Source organism: Suricata suricatta, chromosome 4, assembly GCF_006229205.1.
Source record: "Suricata suricatta isolate VVHF042 chromosome 4, meerkat_22Aug2017_6uvM2_HiC, whole genome shotgun sequence".
NCBI classification, from domain to species: Eukaryota; Metazoa; Chordata; class Mammalia; order Carnivora; family Herpestidae; genus Suricata; species Suricata suricatta.
In genome coordinates this window covers 56,681,276-56,695,780 of record NC_043703.1, presented here as the reverse complement: position 1 = coordinate 56,695,780, position 14,505 = coordinate 56,681,276, and the positions used below count along the sequence as shown (strand labels likewise).

General features: G+C 35.0%; 1 protein-coding gene across 2 annotated transcripts in view; it reads right to left on the bottom strand.

Annotated features, from left to right (window-relative positions):
• RB1 (RB transcriptional corepressor 1) overlaps positions 1 to 14,505 on the bottom strand; it is a 177,176-nt gene that overhangs the window by 77,271 nt on the left and 85,400 nt on the right. For both annotated transcript variants that reach the window (XM_029936746.1, XM_029936747.1), the window contains exons 13-17: positions 6,180 to 6,296; positions 4,940 to 4,996; positions 4,823 to 4,854; positions 4,664 to 4,740; positions 3,323 to 3,519 (exon numbers count right to left, since the gene is read on the bottom strand). In XM_029936746.1, coding sequence (XP_029792606.1) covers positions 3,323 to 3,519; positions 4,664 to 4,740; positions 4,823 to 4,854; positions 4,940 to 4,996; positions 6,180 to 6,296 — 480 coding nt within the window. The remainder of the gene's footprint in view (positions 1 to 3,322; positions 3,520 to 4,663; positions 4,741 to 4,822; positions 4,855 to 4,939; positions 4,997 to 6,179; positions 6,297 to 14,505) is intronic.

The following is a 14,505-nucleotide window of genomic DNA, read 5'->3' as shown; positions in this document are numbered from 1 at the left end:
AAGAAGGAACTACTGTACTACAGTCTCCCCTGGGGTGATCTTATCTACTCCCCAAACTTTAGCTACTTGATAAAAACATACAGATTAACAGCTCCACAGCCAGAGAGACCTGCAGTCAAACTATGGGTCTGCCATTTAACTTGTGTTGTCTAGGACAAGTTACTGAAGTTCTCTAAGCATCTATAATACTACCTCACAAATTACCATAAGAATTAAATGATAATAAAAAACTACTCGCAGGGTACCTGGGTGGCTCAGTCAGTTGAGTATCGGACTCTTGGTTTAGGCTGAAGTCATGATCACACATTTCATGGGTTTGAGCCCCATATCAGGCTCTGCACGGTTAGTGTGGAGCCTGCTTGGGATTCTATCTCTTTGCCCCTCCCCCTCACATGCCTGTGGAAGTGTTCTCTCTCTCAAAAGTAAATATTAAGAAAATAAAAGAACTACTCACCACAGTGCCTAGCACAAGATGAACAGACAATAAAGGGTGGAAATTTTTGTTATTACATATGTGCCAGCAACTCTCAGGTTCCTATTCCTAGCCCAGATTTCTTTCCTAAGCTCCAGACACACATAACCAACTGCTACCAAACACATCTACTTGAATGACCTACAATCATTTCAAACTCAACATAATCAAATGAAATTCATCTTTCCAAGGAAATCTCATCCAATTCCAGGTATCTTAGTGAAAGACACTATGTACATGTCATCATTAGGTGACCCCTCTCTATCCTTCACTCCCACTTTTAATTAAATTGTGCATGCATAATGGAATGTTCTGAGTGCTTTATATACAGTAACCCAAATAACATGAGACATGCACATGTAATAAGATATAAAGTTTATAAGTGACTAATAAGTAGTATAAACAAACACTGTAAGGCTGTAAAGGAGGAAAAATGACTACAGACTAGGATGGTCATGAAAGACAAAGTGGAAGTAGACTGAAACTCTGGTAAATAAAAAGGCTGGGGAAAGTATTTTAAATGGGGCCTATGAAGCAAACAAAGATTCAGGGAATGGCAGAAACAAACATGGCTGTGTGAGTTATGAAGTCTGCATAGAGAAGAGAATACAAGGCAGGCATTCTCAAACATTTTGAGACTCATAACTCTTACATTCTTAAAATCATTCAGGATCATTGAAGACCCAAAAGATTTTGTTCACGTGGACTACATCTCTCAATATTTACTCTATTAGTAATTTTTAAGTAAAATTAAATTAAGTTTAATTTAAATTAAAACAGAAAATTTCTAATATAATTTAAAGAAGCAAAATAAACTCCTATGTTAAGCACGAATAGCCATATTTTTCAAAAAATATTAGTGAGCACACTACCACTGTTTCATAATCCTATAAATCTCTTGCTTCAAAGAAGAGACCTGAATTATCATTATCTGTCTCTACATCTACTTTGTTGCATTAACAACAAAGTATTGGTTGTTTGCATAAGAAAACCTGGTCTCATACAATAGCTACTTGGATAAAAGGAGTATTTTAAAGTTTTATCTGATTCTTGATCTGGGTGTTGGCAACATGGGTGTGTTCAATTTGTGAAAAATTCATCAAACTATAAACTTGTAAGATATACTTTTTTGCATATATGTTATACTTGAGTTTAAAAAAAAAACAGTCTGTGAAAGCTGAAATACATCTATGGTGTGTGTACCTTCTCTAAAATGTCAATTATTCTCATGGAAAAAATTCACAGTATTCTATTTGTGTGGCGTGATTTATCTTCATAGTTATCCTATTCCCTTAGTGATTAAAAAAGTAAACGTTTTAAAAGTAAAATATAAGACATACTAAATATTTTACATATTAAAAATATATGACAATAAAATCACCTATAATTTCATCCCCTAGAGATACAAACCACATTTAGAATTTAAATTTAGACCTTTGTAACTTCACGTCATCAGATTAATAAATGATACTCTTTTCCAGGCTTTGGGCATGTCACTTTTTCTCTAAAATTTCTCAAAAATAAAGGAACATTTATTTTAGAAGCCTCAAACACCCGCAGTTGAACTAAACAGGCTTGAGCACAAGCAATTTGTAAACAGTATATTTCTATTTCCTCCATAATTTTCAGAGTCCGTGTCTTTTCTGTGTCTTCACAATGTCTACCCCCAATACAAGGCATGGTGCAGATGCATACTAATGGAGAAAAAACTAATTCTTTAAAAGAAATGAAAATAGTCACTTTCATAGGATACAGTAATATTTTGATTTCAATGTCTAGGATACGGCACATCAGTCTCTGGAAATTACTCATTATGTTTATTTATTTTTGCCATTCTCATTCAATCCCCCAGAAATCCTTTAGATTTCTCCTAACTACTCCTGTTCTTATGAAGTGGAAGCTCCTGTATAACGCAGTTACAAAACTTAATTATAGCAATGCAGTGGCTTTCTATCAACTTTGCATGCTTCTCTCCTGTTCTATCTACTCTGTCCATATAGCAATGCAAGAAAACACTACAAAGTAAGTTATCTTTTAGCCATTAAACCTTTGAAACATCAAAAAATTAAAATTAAGGCTTACATATATATTGGAATTCCAATGTAACTAAAGTATTTTTTCATTGCCACTTCTATATACTAGCATAAATGAAAAATTTTATGCTTAGCATGGAACAAAGTTTCAAAAGAAACCAACTCCATATTAATCTCCAAATCTGATGAGTCACAAAGTATTACCCAACTATGGAGATTTAAAGAGCACAAAACAGAAGAAATTCAAATAAGTATCTTACTATTGCCATCTTTATGAAACAAAAGGCTGATCAATAGCCTATATGCTATAAATAAAATACCTAGAGAATAGATTTGCACTCCTATAATACTATAAACAGTAACTGTAATTGAACAATACTGTAAGGTTTTGGACTATCTTTAATAATAGAACCAAAAAATCCAAATAAACTCAACCAGAAAACTATACTTTTAAATTACCTAAATAGCATCATCTCAATTTTTACCATTTTGCTGGAATTTAGGAGGATTTAAATTTTCAAATATGACACCTCTAAATATATTGCTCAAATATTTTATTCTGCTTTGCTTTAAAGTGCTATGTTTTAATTAAAGCTATTCCTAAATAAATCATTGTATCAGATGGTCTGGGGAGCCCAAGTAAAAGAAAACCTCATACTAATATTCCACTTGATTCTTGGGCTATACACTGAAATTGCAGTGTTCATTAAATTGTGTATTTGCTCTTGAGGTAAATTTTAACAAATACCTCTCACTAACAGATAACTGCTATCTATTTGCATACTAACATTTTTAATTATTTTAGCTAATTACTTACAGAGAGCCATGCAAGGGATTCCATGATTCGATGTTCACATCGTTCTAAATGTTTTATCATTTCTCTGGTCAAGTTGGCTTCTGCTTTGATAAAACTTTCAATCACTTTGTAAAAATCAAAGGCTTTTAAATTAAGTACATTCAGAATCCATGGGAAGGACAAATCTGTTCCAGTATCAAGATTCTGAGATGTACTTCCTAAAAATGAAAGAAAAAATGTAACTTAGGTATGAAATGTTAAGCCTTGAATTATGTATTTTTAGCTTGGAAGGTTTTTATCAAACAAAAACTTAAAACACAGCAGAAAAGTTAAACAAAAACTCCTATTTAGAGCAGATTTCTTTTAATTTTGTTTTTCAAATTTATTTTAAGTAGTCTCCCTGCCCAACACAGGGCTTGAATTCACAATCCCAAAATTGAGAGCTGCATGCTGTACAGATTGAGCCAGTCAGGTGTCTGTAGGACAAAATTTTATTGTGGAGGCCAAGGACTCATAGGAACTAGGCTTCTAAATTTTGAATGTATGTGCACACATGATTTTCCCTAAATAGAGGGCTTATGCTTATATCAGATTTTCAAAGGTTTAAATACCCTACCCTTACATCAGAAACAGGTATCCTATCTAACCAGCACTGCATTAGCATATCCATTTTAACAATCTCATTAATCCCTGATGTTGGAAGAAAAGGATTCTTGAAAATTTTCGTAATTTGGTTAGAAAATGGTAACTCTTTTAAATGTGCATTTTTGGTTATTAATGAGAATTCATAGTTTTCCACATATGTTTACCAGTTTACGTTCCTCTTTTATGATGTATTTGTATCCTTAGGTAAATTTTCTTACATTTTTACAAACAAGACTTCTTAATATCTACAACATTATTTGCAAAACAATACATGTCTAAAATCATATTTTTTAAAAAACACCATCAGTGGCCTCTGTTCTGTTTATCCGGTGAACTGTAGCTCCAATCTTTTGTCTCATTACCATAAAGTCTAATAGCAGTATTTCCATTTGGCAAAGCCTACTTATTTGTTCTCCTTTGGCAATTTGCAATCTCCTGCTTTGAAAGGGATTTCAACAGGTTCATTTCCTAGATTCAGGATAGCCCAGAATAAGAGCCTAGTGAAATACTATTCCCAAGATGACCTGAAATAATTCAGAAAATAACACATTTACATGATTTATGGTGACCACTTACATTCTTCAGTATACACTGATCTACCATATGCATATTATCTCCTTACCTCCACTACCCCCCCAAAAAAACACACCATCCCTTAGATAAGTTTTTTAACCTTTAAATTGAACTAAAATGTTTATTGACTAAAATTTAACTTACTGCTATATGTAGCCATTACAACCTCAAGAGCGCATGCCAACAAAGACATATGAAAGATGTTGTCATTCAGGAGTTTACTAAAGGAAAAGAAAAGAATGATTTTGAAACATTTACTTTTATAAAAAGAATAAATTGCTTCATTAAAACTAAAGAATTTACCTAAAATTTTGAATGGATAATCGTTCTTCTTCCTAAAACAGATTTAAACAATGTTTAGCTGGTGTCTTTTTTGTGTTAGCATTGAATCTTTTTTCTATTATGTTCTTTTTAACTTACTGATTTAAGCATGGATTCCATTACTCGGTAATATAATCGGACTCCAAGTTTGTATCGCTAGAAAGGAAAAAAATTTCCACTACTTTAGAAAATTACAATTATTAACTTTAAAGAAATTTTCTTTGGAAACACATTTCTGATACTTCTTAGGAATACGAATACCAAGAGACCACAAAAGCTAGCTTGTCTAAAACTCAAAACTTCAGTATAAAATGATGTTTAAAATTCCCAATAAATTATCAAGAGGGAAGGTCCAGTACTTGGTATTCCTTCATTCCACTTCAGGCCACATCACTCAATAGACACACACACACACAGTGTGCCATATACATACTATTTTAATTATTTTACATACTAATGTAATACTTCTTGTGTCCTAGGACATGTATTTTCAAAATAGGTCCCCGGGATTGAGAATAGTCTGTCCACAAAACTAGAAAAGGCAATAATCTGACCCAACTGATGTTACCAGCAAAAAATTTTTAACCAAATAGTTCCTAATAGTTCAAAGAGTAACAAAATCTTAGATATATACATACAAACCATAGTCCTTCATTCAAATCATAAGCATAAATTTCATATATAACCAATTTTAAATATAATTTTTAAAAACACTGTTACCATCAAAATAAAACCTCACTACACTGAAATAAATGTATAGATTATAGTTTTCAAACATAGTTTTATATGTTACCTCACTATTTCCACACAATGAAGCAGAGTAAATACTGAAACCTAAATTTCAGAGAAGTTAAATGGCAGTTTATAAATGGCATAACCAGATATAAATCCAGAGTTCTGATTCAGAGCCCATATCTTTACCCAATGTATTGGTTTTGAATTTTTTGAAATAATAATAGTAGTAAAAATAATATCACTCAATATCACTGATAAATTGCAAGTGTATGATCCCGTTCAGAGAAGTATATGCATTCATGAATATTCATATATGTAGAAATCAAAGAATATACACCAAAAATTTAATATCAGATTTAAATTTTTTCTAGTTATATTTTTTAAATTTCTACAATTTATATGAAAATTTCTACATATTTAGTTTTTGTAATTGTCTAAGGTGTTTTCTTATAAAATTTTCCATAAGCAGCATATGCAGGCAGCTAATATACAGAATCTACCAATATAAAACAAACACTATTATAAAATTTTTACAATTTGGAAAGACAGTGCATTTGAAATTATTGCTCTTATAGTGACACAAATCAAAATGAACTCAAGTTACCTGAGATCCAATTTCCATACATCCCTGTCCCACAGCTTTAGCAAATTTCTCTTTAAAGATGTATCCAATATCCTTCACTCTTTTCAGGATACTTTCCTTTGGATTCACTGTGCAGTTCTTTAAGGAGGAAAAACATAAGTCAATGTTGAGGATACTATTCAATCAGAATTAACACATCTGTCCTATAATGTACAACTTTTCACTTTTCGATTGTTTATACTATGGAAATACTTCCATAAGAACTAGGTAAATACAACTACTGAAAATAAAAGGAGCATAAAGAATTTCATTTTAGGATATTAGTAACCAAAAAACACTAAAGCACAAATTTCAAAAACCCTATTATCTACATTTTCTGCTGCTATGCTAAAGAAGAGATCAGTAGCCCCTCCATCCACCAAAAAGAGTCTTAAAGACATTACAAACTGATACCATGGAAATACAAAGATCATAAGGGACTACTATGAACAATTATACACCAGAAACCTGGAAAACCTAAAAGAAAAATTCTTAGAAATATACAACCTACCAAATCTGAACCATGAAGAAACAAAAACTTTGAACCGACTGGTTACTAGTAAGGAGATTATATCAATAATCAAGAAACAAAAGTCAAGATCCAGACAGCTTCACAGGTGAATTTTACCATACATCCAAAAAAAACAAAACAACAACAACAAAAAAAAAACAACAAAAAAAAAACCAATTAATACCAAAACTTCTCAAACCCTTCCAAAAAATAGAAGAGACAACACTTCCAAACACATTTTACAAGGCCACCATTACCCTACACCAAAACCAGACAAGGATACCACATGAAAAGAATTTATAGGCCAATGTCCCTGATGAACATAAATGCAAAAACCCTCAACAAACTATTAGCAAGCCAAATTAAACAATACATTAAAGGGTCATATACCACAAGTCAAGAGATTCTAAGATAGTTCCACATTCACAAGTCAATCAGTATGATACATCAACACAATGAGGGATAAAAATCATATGATCATCTCAACAAATGCCAAATATGCTGACAAAATTCAACATCTATTTACAATATAAACTCTCAACAAAGAACAGAGAAAACATATTTTAACATAATAAAGGCCATATATGACAAGCCCAGAGCTAACATTACACTCAACAGTGAAAAGCTGACAGATTTTCCTGTAAGATCAGAAACAAGAAAAGGATATTCACTATCTCCCCACACACACACACTTTAATTCAACATAATATTGAAAGTCCTAGCCAGAGCAATTTGGCAAGAAGAAGAAAAAAGGCATCCAAACTGGAAAGGAAGAAGTAAAACTATGTCTATTGACACATGATATTTTATATAAAAAAAACCCTAAAGACTACATCAAATTATCGTTAGAACTAATAAATTCAGTAAAGTTGCAGGATACAAAATCATTATATAGAAATCAGGTGTTTCTATGCACTATAATGTATGAACAGAAAAAGAAATTAAGAAAAAAATCCCATTTACAAATCCCATTTACAACTGCATCATAAAGAACAAAATACCTAGGAATAAATTTAAACAAGAGGAGGTGAAAGACCTGTACATGGAAAAACGTAAGAAACTAATGAAAGAAACTGCAGAAGACAAAAATAAATATAAGGATATCCCATGTTCATGGTTGGCAGGGTTAATATTGTTAAAAAGTCCATACTACCCAAAGCAATCTACAGATTCAATGCAATCCCTGTCAAAATTTCAATGCCTTTTACACAGAAATAAGCAAACCAAAAGTTTGTATCCAACAAGACTCCACAAATAGATAAAGTAATCTTGAGAAGGAACAAAGCTGGAAGCATCACACTACCTGATTTCAAACTGTATTACAAAGCTACAGTAATCAAAATAGTATGGTATTAGCACAAAACAGATATGTAGAGCAGTAGAACAGAATAGAGAGCCCAGAAATACACTCATGCATATAGTCAATTTGTGACAGTGGAGGCAAAAACATACAATGGGGAAAAGGGAATCTCTAAGAAACAGTGCTGGGGAAACTAGACAGCCACATGAAAAAGAATAAAACTTGCCAACAAGTTTAACTCAAAGTGGATTAAAAACCTAAATGTAAGACATGAAACCATAAAACTCCTAGAAGAAAACACAGGAGATAAGCGCCTTGACATCAGTCAACAAAACAAAAAGGAAATCAATCTACTGAATGAGAGAAGATATTTGCAAATCATATATTCAACAAGGGGTTAATATTCAAAATATATAAATAACTCATTCAAGTCAACAAATAATCCGATTTTTAAAAATGGGCAGAAGACCTAAATAGATACTGTTCCAAAGAAGACATACAGATGGCCAATCGACACATGAAAAGATGTTCAACATCAATAATCATCAGGGAAATGCAAATCAAAACCACAATGAGATATCACCTTATACCTGACAGAATGGCTACAATGCTAAAGACAAAAACTAGCAAGCATTGACAAGAATGCGGAGAAAAGGGATCCCCATGCACTCTGGGGATGTAAATTGGTACAGCTACCATAGTAAAGAGTATGGAAGTTTCTCATAAAATTAAAAATAGAACTACCACTTCTGGGTATTTATCTACTAACTCAAAAAGATACCTTGTACCCCATCTTCACTGCAGCATTATTTACAGTAGAAAAGACATGGAAACAGCCTAAGTGTCCATGACTCATGAATGGATAAAATATGTATGTATGTATATATGTGTATAAAATGGAATGTTATCATCCACAAAAAAAAATTGAAATCTTCCATCTGTATGTATGTATGGACTTGAGGGCATTATGTATGGACCTTGAAGTCATTATGCTAACTGAAATAAGTTAGACAGAGAAAGACAAATACCATAAGGAGTCACTTATATGTGGACTCTGAAAAAAAACCAAACAAATCAAGCTATATATAGAAAACAAATATGTATTGCCAGTATAGAGGGTGGAGGTGAGCAGAACGGGTGAAGGATATAAAAAGTTACAAGCCTACAGTTATAAAATAAATGTTACAAGGATGTAATGTATAGCATAGTGATTATAGCTAATAAGACTAATATATTTGAAAGTTGCTAAGAGAATAAATCTTAAAAGTCCTTATCACAAGAAAATAAAAATTTCTACTTTCTAACTACTAATGTATGATGCTATGTGAACTAGACTTACTGTGGTGATCATTTTACAATATATAAGAATATCAAATCATTATGTTCATACTTAAAACAAGTGTTACATATGTCTATTATACTCCAATAAAAAATAAACTAAAAGTGAAACAATTATAACACAACTACTAAAATAAAAACAATCTCATGTACTCTCATAAATTGTCTTCAATTAAGAGTTATACTGGGATGTATGTTGCTCTAAAAATGCAAGTAATAAAATGAAAACTATGATTTGAGTTTGGTATCATTTCCTAATTTAAAACTGTTCTTTCAAAGAGTTACTATTAAACCATTTCACCATCTTTTCAGAAACACGTAACAGAGAAATGGTTACAAAAGATATCTTAATATATGCATCATATGGGGTTGGGCTATATTTAATAATTAAAATTTATCACAAGATGATTACTAAAATGCATATTATGATACATTAAAATATTCTGTAATTCATATTGTAATCTATTAAAATATATCAAAAACTTGATTCCCTTCAACTATAAAGACTGACTATATTTTTATAACCTTTATGGATCAAATACCTTAGTACTATAAATTAGAAAATAAACTTTTGGCCTCAGCAATCAGACAACAAAAGAAATAAAAGTCATCCAATGTGGCAAGAAAAAAGTCAAACTTTCACTATTTGCAGATGATGTGATATTCAATATAGAAAACCTAAAAGATTCCTCCAAAAAATTACTATAATACATGAATTCAGCAAAGTAACAGGATATAAAATCAATGTGCAGAAATCTGTTGCATTTCCATATAGCAATAACAAAGCAGAGAAAGAAATCAAGGAATCGATCCCACTTTTTACAACTACACCAAGAACAGTAAGATTCTTAGGAATAAGCCTAATTAAAGAGGTAAAAAATCTCTATTCTGAAAAGTAAAAACACTTATGAAAGAAATAAAAGAGGACACAAAGAAATGGAAAAGCATTCAATGCTCATGGATTAGAAAAACACTGTTAAAATGTCTATACTACAGAAACCAATCCACACATTTAATGCAATCCCTCTCAAAATACCACCAGCATTTTTCACACAGCTAGAATAAACAATCCTCTAATTTTTATGGGACCACAAAAGACCCCGAATTGCCTAAGTAATGTTGGAAGAGAAAATCAAAGCTAGAGGCATCGTCAGTCCAGACTTCAAACTGTATTAAAAGGCTATAATCATCTAGATAGTAGGGTACTGGCATAAAAAACAGACACAGATCAATGAAACAGAATAGAGAACCCAGAAGCGGATCCACAACTAATCTTAATCAAAGAAGGAAAGACTATTCAATGGGGGGGAAAAAACTCTCTTCAACACATAATGTTCAGAAAACTGGATGGCAACATGCAGAAGAATGAAACTGGACCACTTTCTTACACCATACACAAAAATTCAAAATGGATGAAAGACCCAAATGTGAGACAGGAAACCACCAAGATTCCAGAGAACACAGGCAGCAACATCTTTGACCTCGACTGTAGCAACTTCTTACTAGACACATCACCAAAAACAAGGGAAACAAAAGCAAACAGGAACTACTGGGATCTTATCAAGATAAAAAGCTTCTGCACCACAAGGAAAACAATCAATAAAACCAAAAGACAGTCTATGGAATGGATAAGGCATTTTCCACGACATATCTGAATCAAGGCTAGTATCCAAAATCTACAAAGTATTTACCAACTCAGCACCCAGAACAAGGCAGTTAGGAAAAGGGCAGAAGACATTAATACACACTTCTCCAAAGAAAACATCCAGATGGCTAACAGACACATGAAAAGATGCTCAACATCACTCACCATCAGGGAAATAGAAATCAAACCACATTAAGATACCACCTCACACTGGTGAGAATGTTTCCTAACAACAGATGTTGGCAAGTATGTGGAGAAAGGGGAACCCTCTTGCACTGTTGGTGGGAATGCAAACTGGTGCAGCCACTCTGGAAAACAGTGTGGGAGTTCCTCAAAACAGTTTAAAAACAGAACTACCCTACAACCTAGAAATCACACTGTTAGGTATTTACCCAAAGCATACAAAAATATAGATTCAATGGGGTACACACACCCAAATGTTTCTAGCAGCTTTATCAATACCAGCCAAACTACAAAAAGAATCCAATGTCCACTGACTGACGAATGGATAAAGAAGATGTGGTGTGTATGTACACACACACACACACACACACACACACACACACAAAGGAATATTACTCAGCCAAAAAAAAGACTGAAATCTTGCCATTTGCAGCAATGTCAACTGAGCTAGAATGTATTATGTATATGAAAAGGGGTGGGTACAGAAGAGACTGAAACAAACCACAGAAGTCTCTTATTTTTTTATTGATAATGCTTTATTTTTTTAATGTTAATTTCAAGTTAGTTAACCTACAGTGTAGTATCAATTTCAGGTCCAGAATCCAGTGTTTCATCACTTACATAAAACACCCAGGGCTCATCCCAACAAGTGCCCTCCTTAAATGGCCATCACCCATTTAACTCATCTCCCTATCCACCTTCCCTCCAGCAACCTTCAGTTTGTTCTCTGTATTTAAGAATCTCTTATGGTTTGCCTCCCTCTCTGTTTTTCAATTTTATTTTTCCTTCCCTTACTCTATGTTCATCTGTTGTGTATCCTGAATTCCACATAGAGTGAAATTATATGATATTTCTCTTTGACTTATTTCGCTTAGCATTAATACATTCTGGTTCCATGCACACTGCTGCAAATGGCAAGATTTCATTCTTTATTATCACCAAATAGTATCCAATGTATAAATATACTACATCTTCTTTATCCATTCGTCAGTCAATGGACATTTGGGCTCTTTCCACAATCTGGCTATTGTTGCTAGTGCTGCTATAAACGTTGGGATACATGTGCCCCTTCAAGTCAGCTTTTTCATGTTGTTTGGAGAAATATCTAGTAGTGCAACTGCTAGGTCATAGGGTAGTTCTATTTTTAATTTTCTGATGAACCTTCATACTGTTTTCCAGAGTAGCTGCACCAAATCACAAGAGACTTATCACAGAGAACAAACTGTGGGTTGACAGGAAGGTGTAGGAGATGGACTAGGTGGGTAATGGGTACTGAAGAGGGAGCTTCTTGTGATGAGCACTGGGTGTTGTATGTAAGCAATGAATCACTGAATTTACTTCTGAAATCAATACTGCACTGTATGTGGACTAACAAAAATTTATATAAAAAAACAAAATGAAAATAAGCTTTCTAAAACTAAGCTTTACTATAATTTTCTTTGAAATGTGAGCACTGGAGAACCTGGGTAAGTGTCTGACTCTCGATTTCAGCTCAGGTCATGATTTTATGGTAGGTCACAAGATGGAGCTTCTGCATTGGGCTCACACTGGGCATGGAGACTTCTTAAGATTCTCTCTCTCCCAGGGTGCCTCAGTCTGGTAGTGTCTGACTCTTGATTTCAACTCAGGTCATGATCTCATGGTTTGTTAGATCTAGCCCCACCTCAGGCTCGGCACTGACAGCACAGAGCCTGCTTGGGATTCTCTTTCTCTGCTCCTTCTCTGATCATGCTCTCTCTCTCTCTCTCTCTCTCTCTCTCTCTCTCTCTCTCAAAATAAATAAATAAACATTAAAAAAAAAAAGAAGATTCTCCCTCTGCCCCTCCCTACTCACTCACTCTTGACCCCCACCTCTAAAAAAATAAAATGTGCTGTCATTCAAAAATTTCATTCTATAAAATCAGTAATTCTTTGTGAAAAGAGCACACGTATCTACGAAGCCTCTCCTGTCATAAAGTTCCCAAAATTAGGGGAGGAGCCAAGATGGCGGAGAGAAAGGGAGCTCTGTAAACATCGTCTGCCCCATCTATCGAACTGAGAAGGACCTTACTCCCATCTGCAAGAGCGGAAGGAGAAAATACGGACTCCAGAAAGAAGATAACCTCAAAGATACCTGAGTGAGTGTGTGCGAACTGGGGAGATTGGAGAACGGGCCAGCCCGAGATGGGCAGGGGAGGTGGGAGCCCCAGCCCAACACGGGGCAAGTGCTCAGAGCCTGAGAGACAACGGGAAGAGACAGAGAAACTGAACACACTCATAGTACTGTCTCTGGGGAAGAGATAACATTTAACCGCAGTCGGATAACTGCTGGGCAGCGCGAATCCCAAACTCAGGTGGCACAAGGGAAAGAACAGCTTCCAGCCCTGCACCATCCCGGCAGAGTCAGTTGGCGGCCCAGGTGGCGCCCCCAGGGGTGCTCACTTCAACCTCGGCTACGGGAGTGGGAGCATGCACCTCATTTCCACGGCGCATCTCGCCCCCAGCATTGGCTGTGCGAATCCCGAGTCCCGGGTGCCAACAGGGAAAAAATAGCCCCCACCTCAACGCGATCCCGGCAGGAAGTTGGTGGCAGTGGAGGCCAGGACTCACGCTCCGGCTGCAGGAACGCGCAGCTCATTTCCGGCAGCACCAGACGCCTCGGGCAGCAGCAGCACGAATCCCAGCTGGCGCAAAGAGAAACTCATCCCTCCCCCAACACGATGCGATCCCGGCTGGGGGCTGTGAGTCCACAGCAGTGTCTGTGAGGGCATGCACTTCACCTCCTGCTGTGCACCTCGCCTCAGACAGCACACCTTGCCTCAGGCAGTGGCAGCTGAAATCCCGGCCTGAGCCAAAAGAAACTGATCCCTCCCCCTAAGAAGCCAGCCGCCAAAGCAAGTACATCTCATCTGTGGTAGCATAAAAGTGCATGGACTAGGACTCTGAACCGAGGCTGGGTCTCTGTCTGGTTTGGTATCAAGGTGATGCTGGCTTCGTAGAATAAGTTTGGAAGTTTTCCTTCTATTTCTATTTTTTGGAATAGTTTGTGAAGAATGGATATGAGCTCTGCTTTAAATGTCTGGTAGAATTCCCCTGGGAAGCCATCTGGCCCTGAGCTCTTATTCGTTGGGATATTTTTGATAATGGATTCAATTTCTTCACTGGTTATCAGTCTATTCATGCTTTCTATCTCTTCCCGTTTGAATTTTGGCAGTGCATGTACATTTAGGAATTTGTCCATTTCTTCTGGGTTGTCTAGTTTGTTGCCATATAATTTTTCATAGTAATCTCTGATGATTGCTTGTATTTCTAAGGGATTAGTTGTGATAGATCCTTCCCTTATGACCCAGCA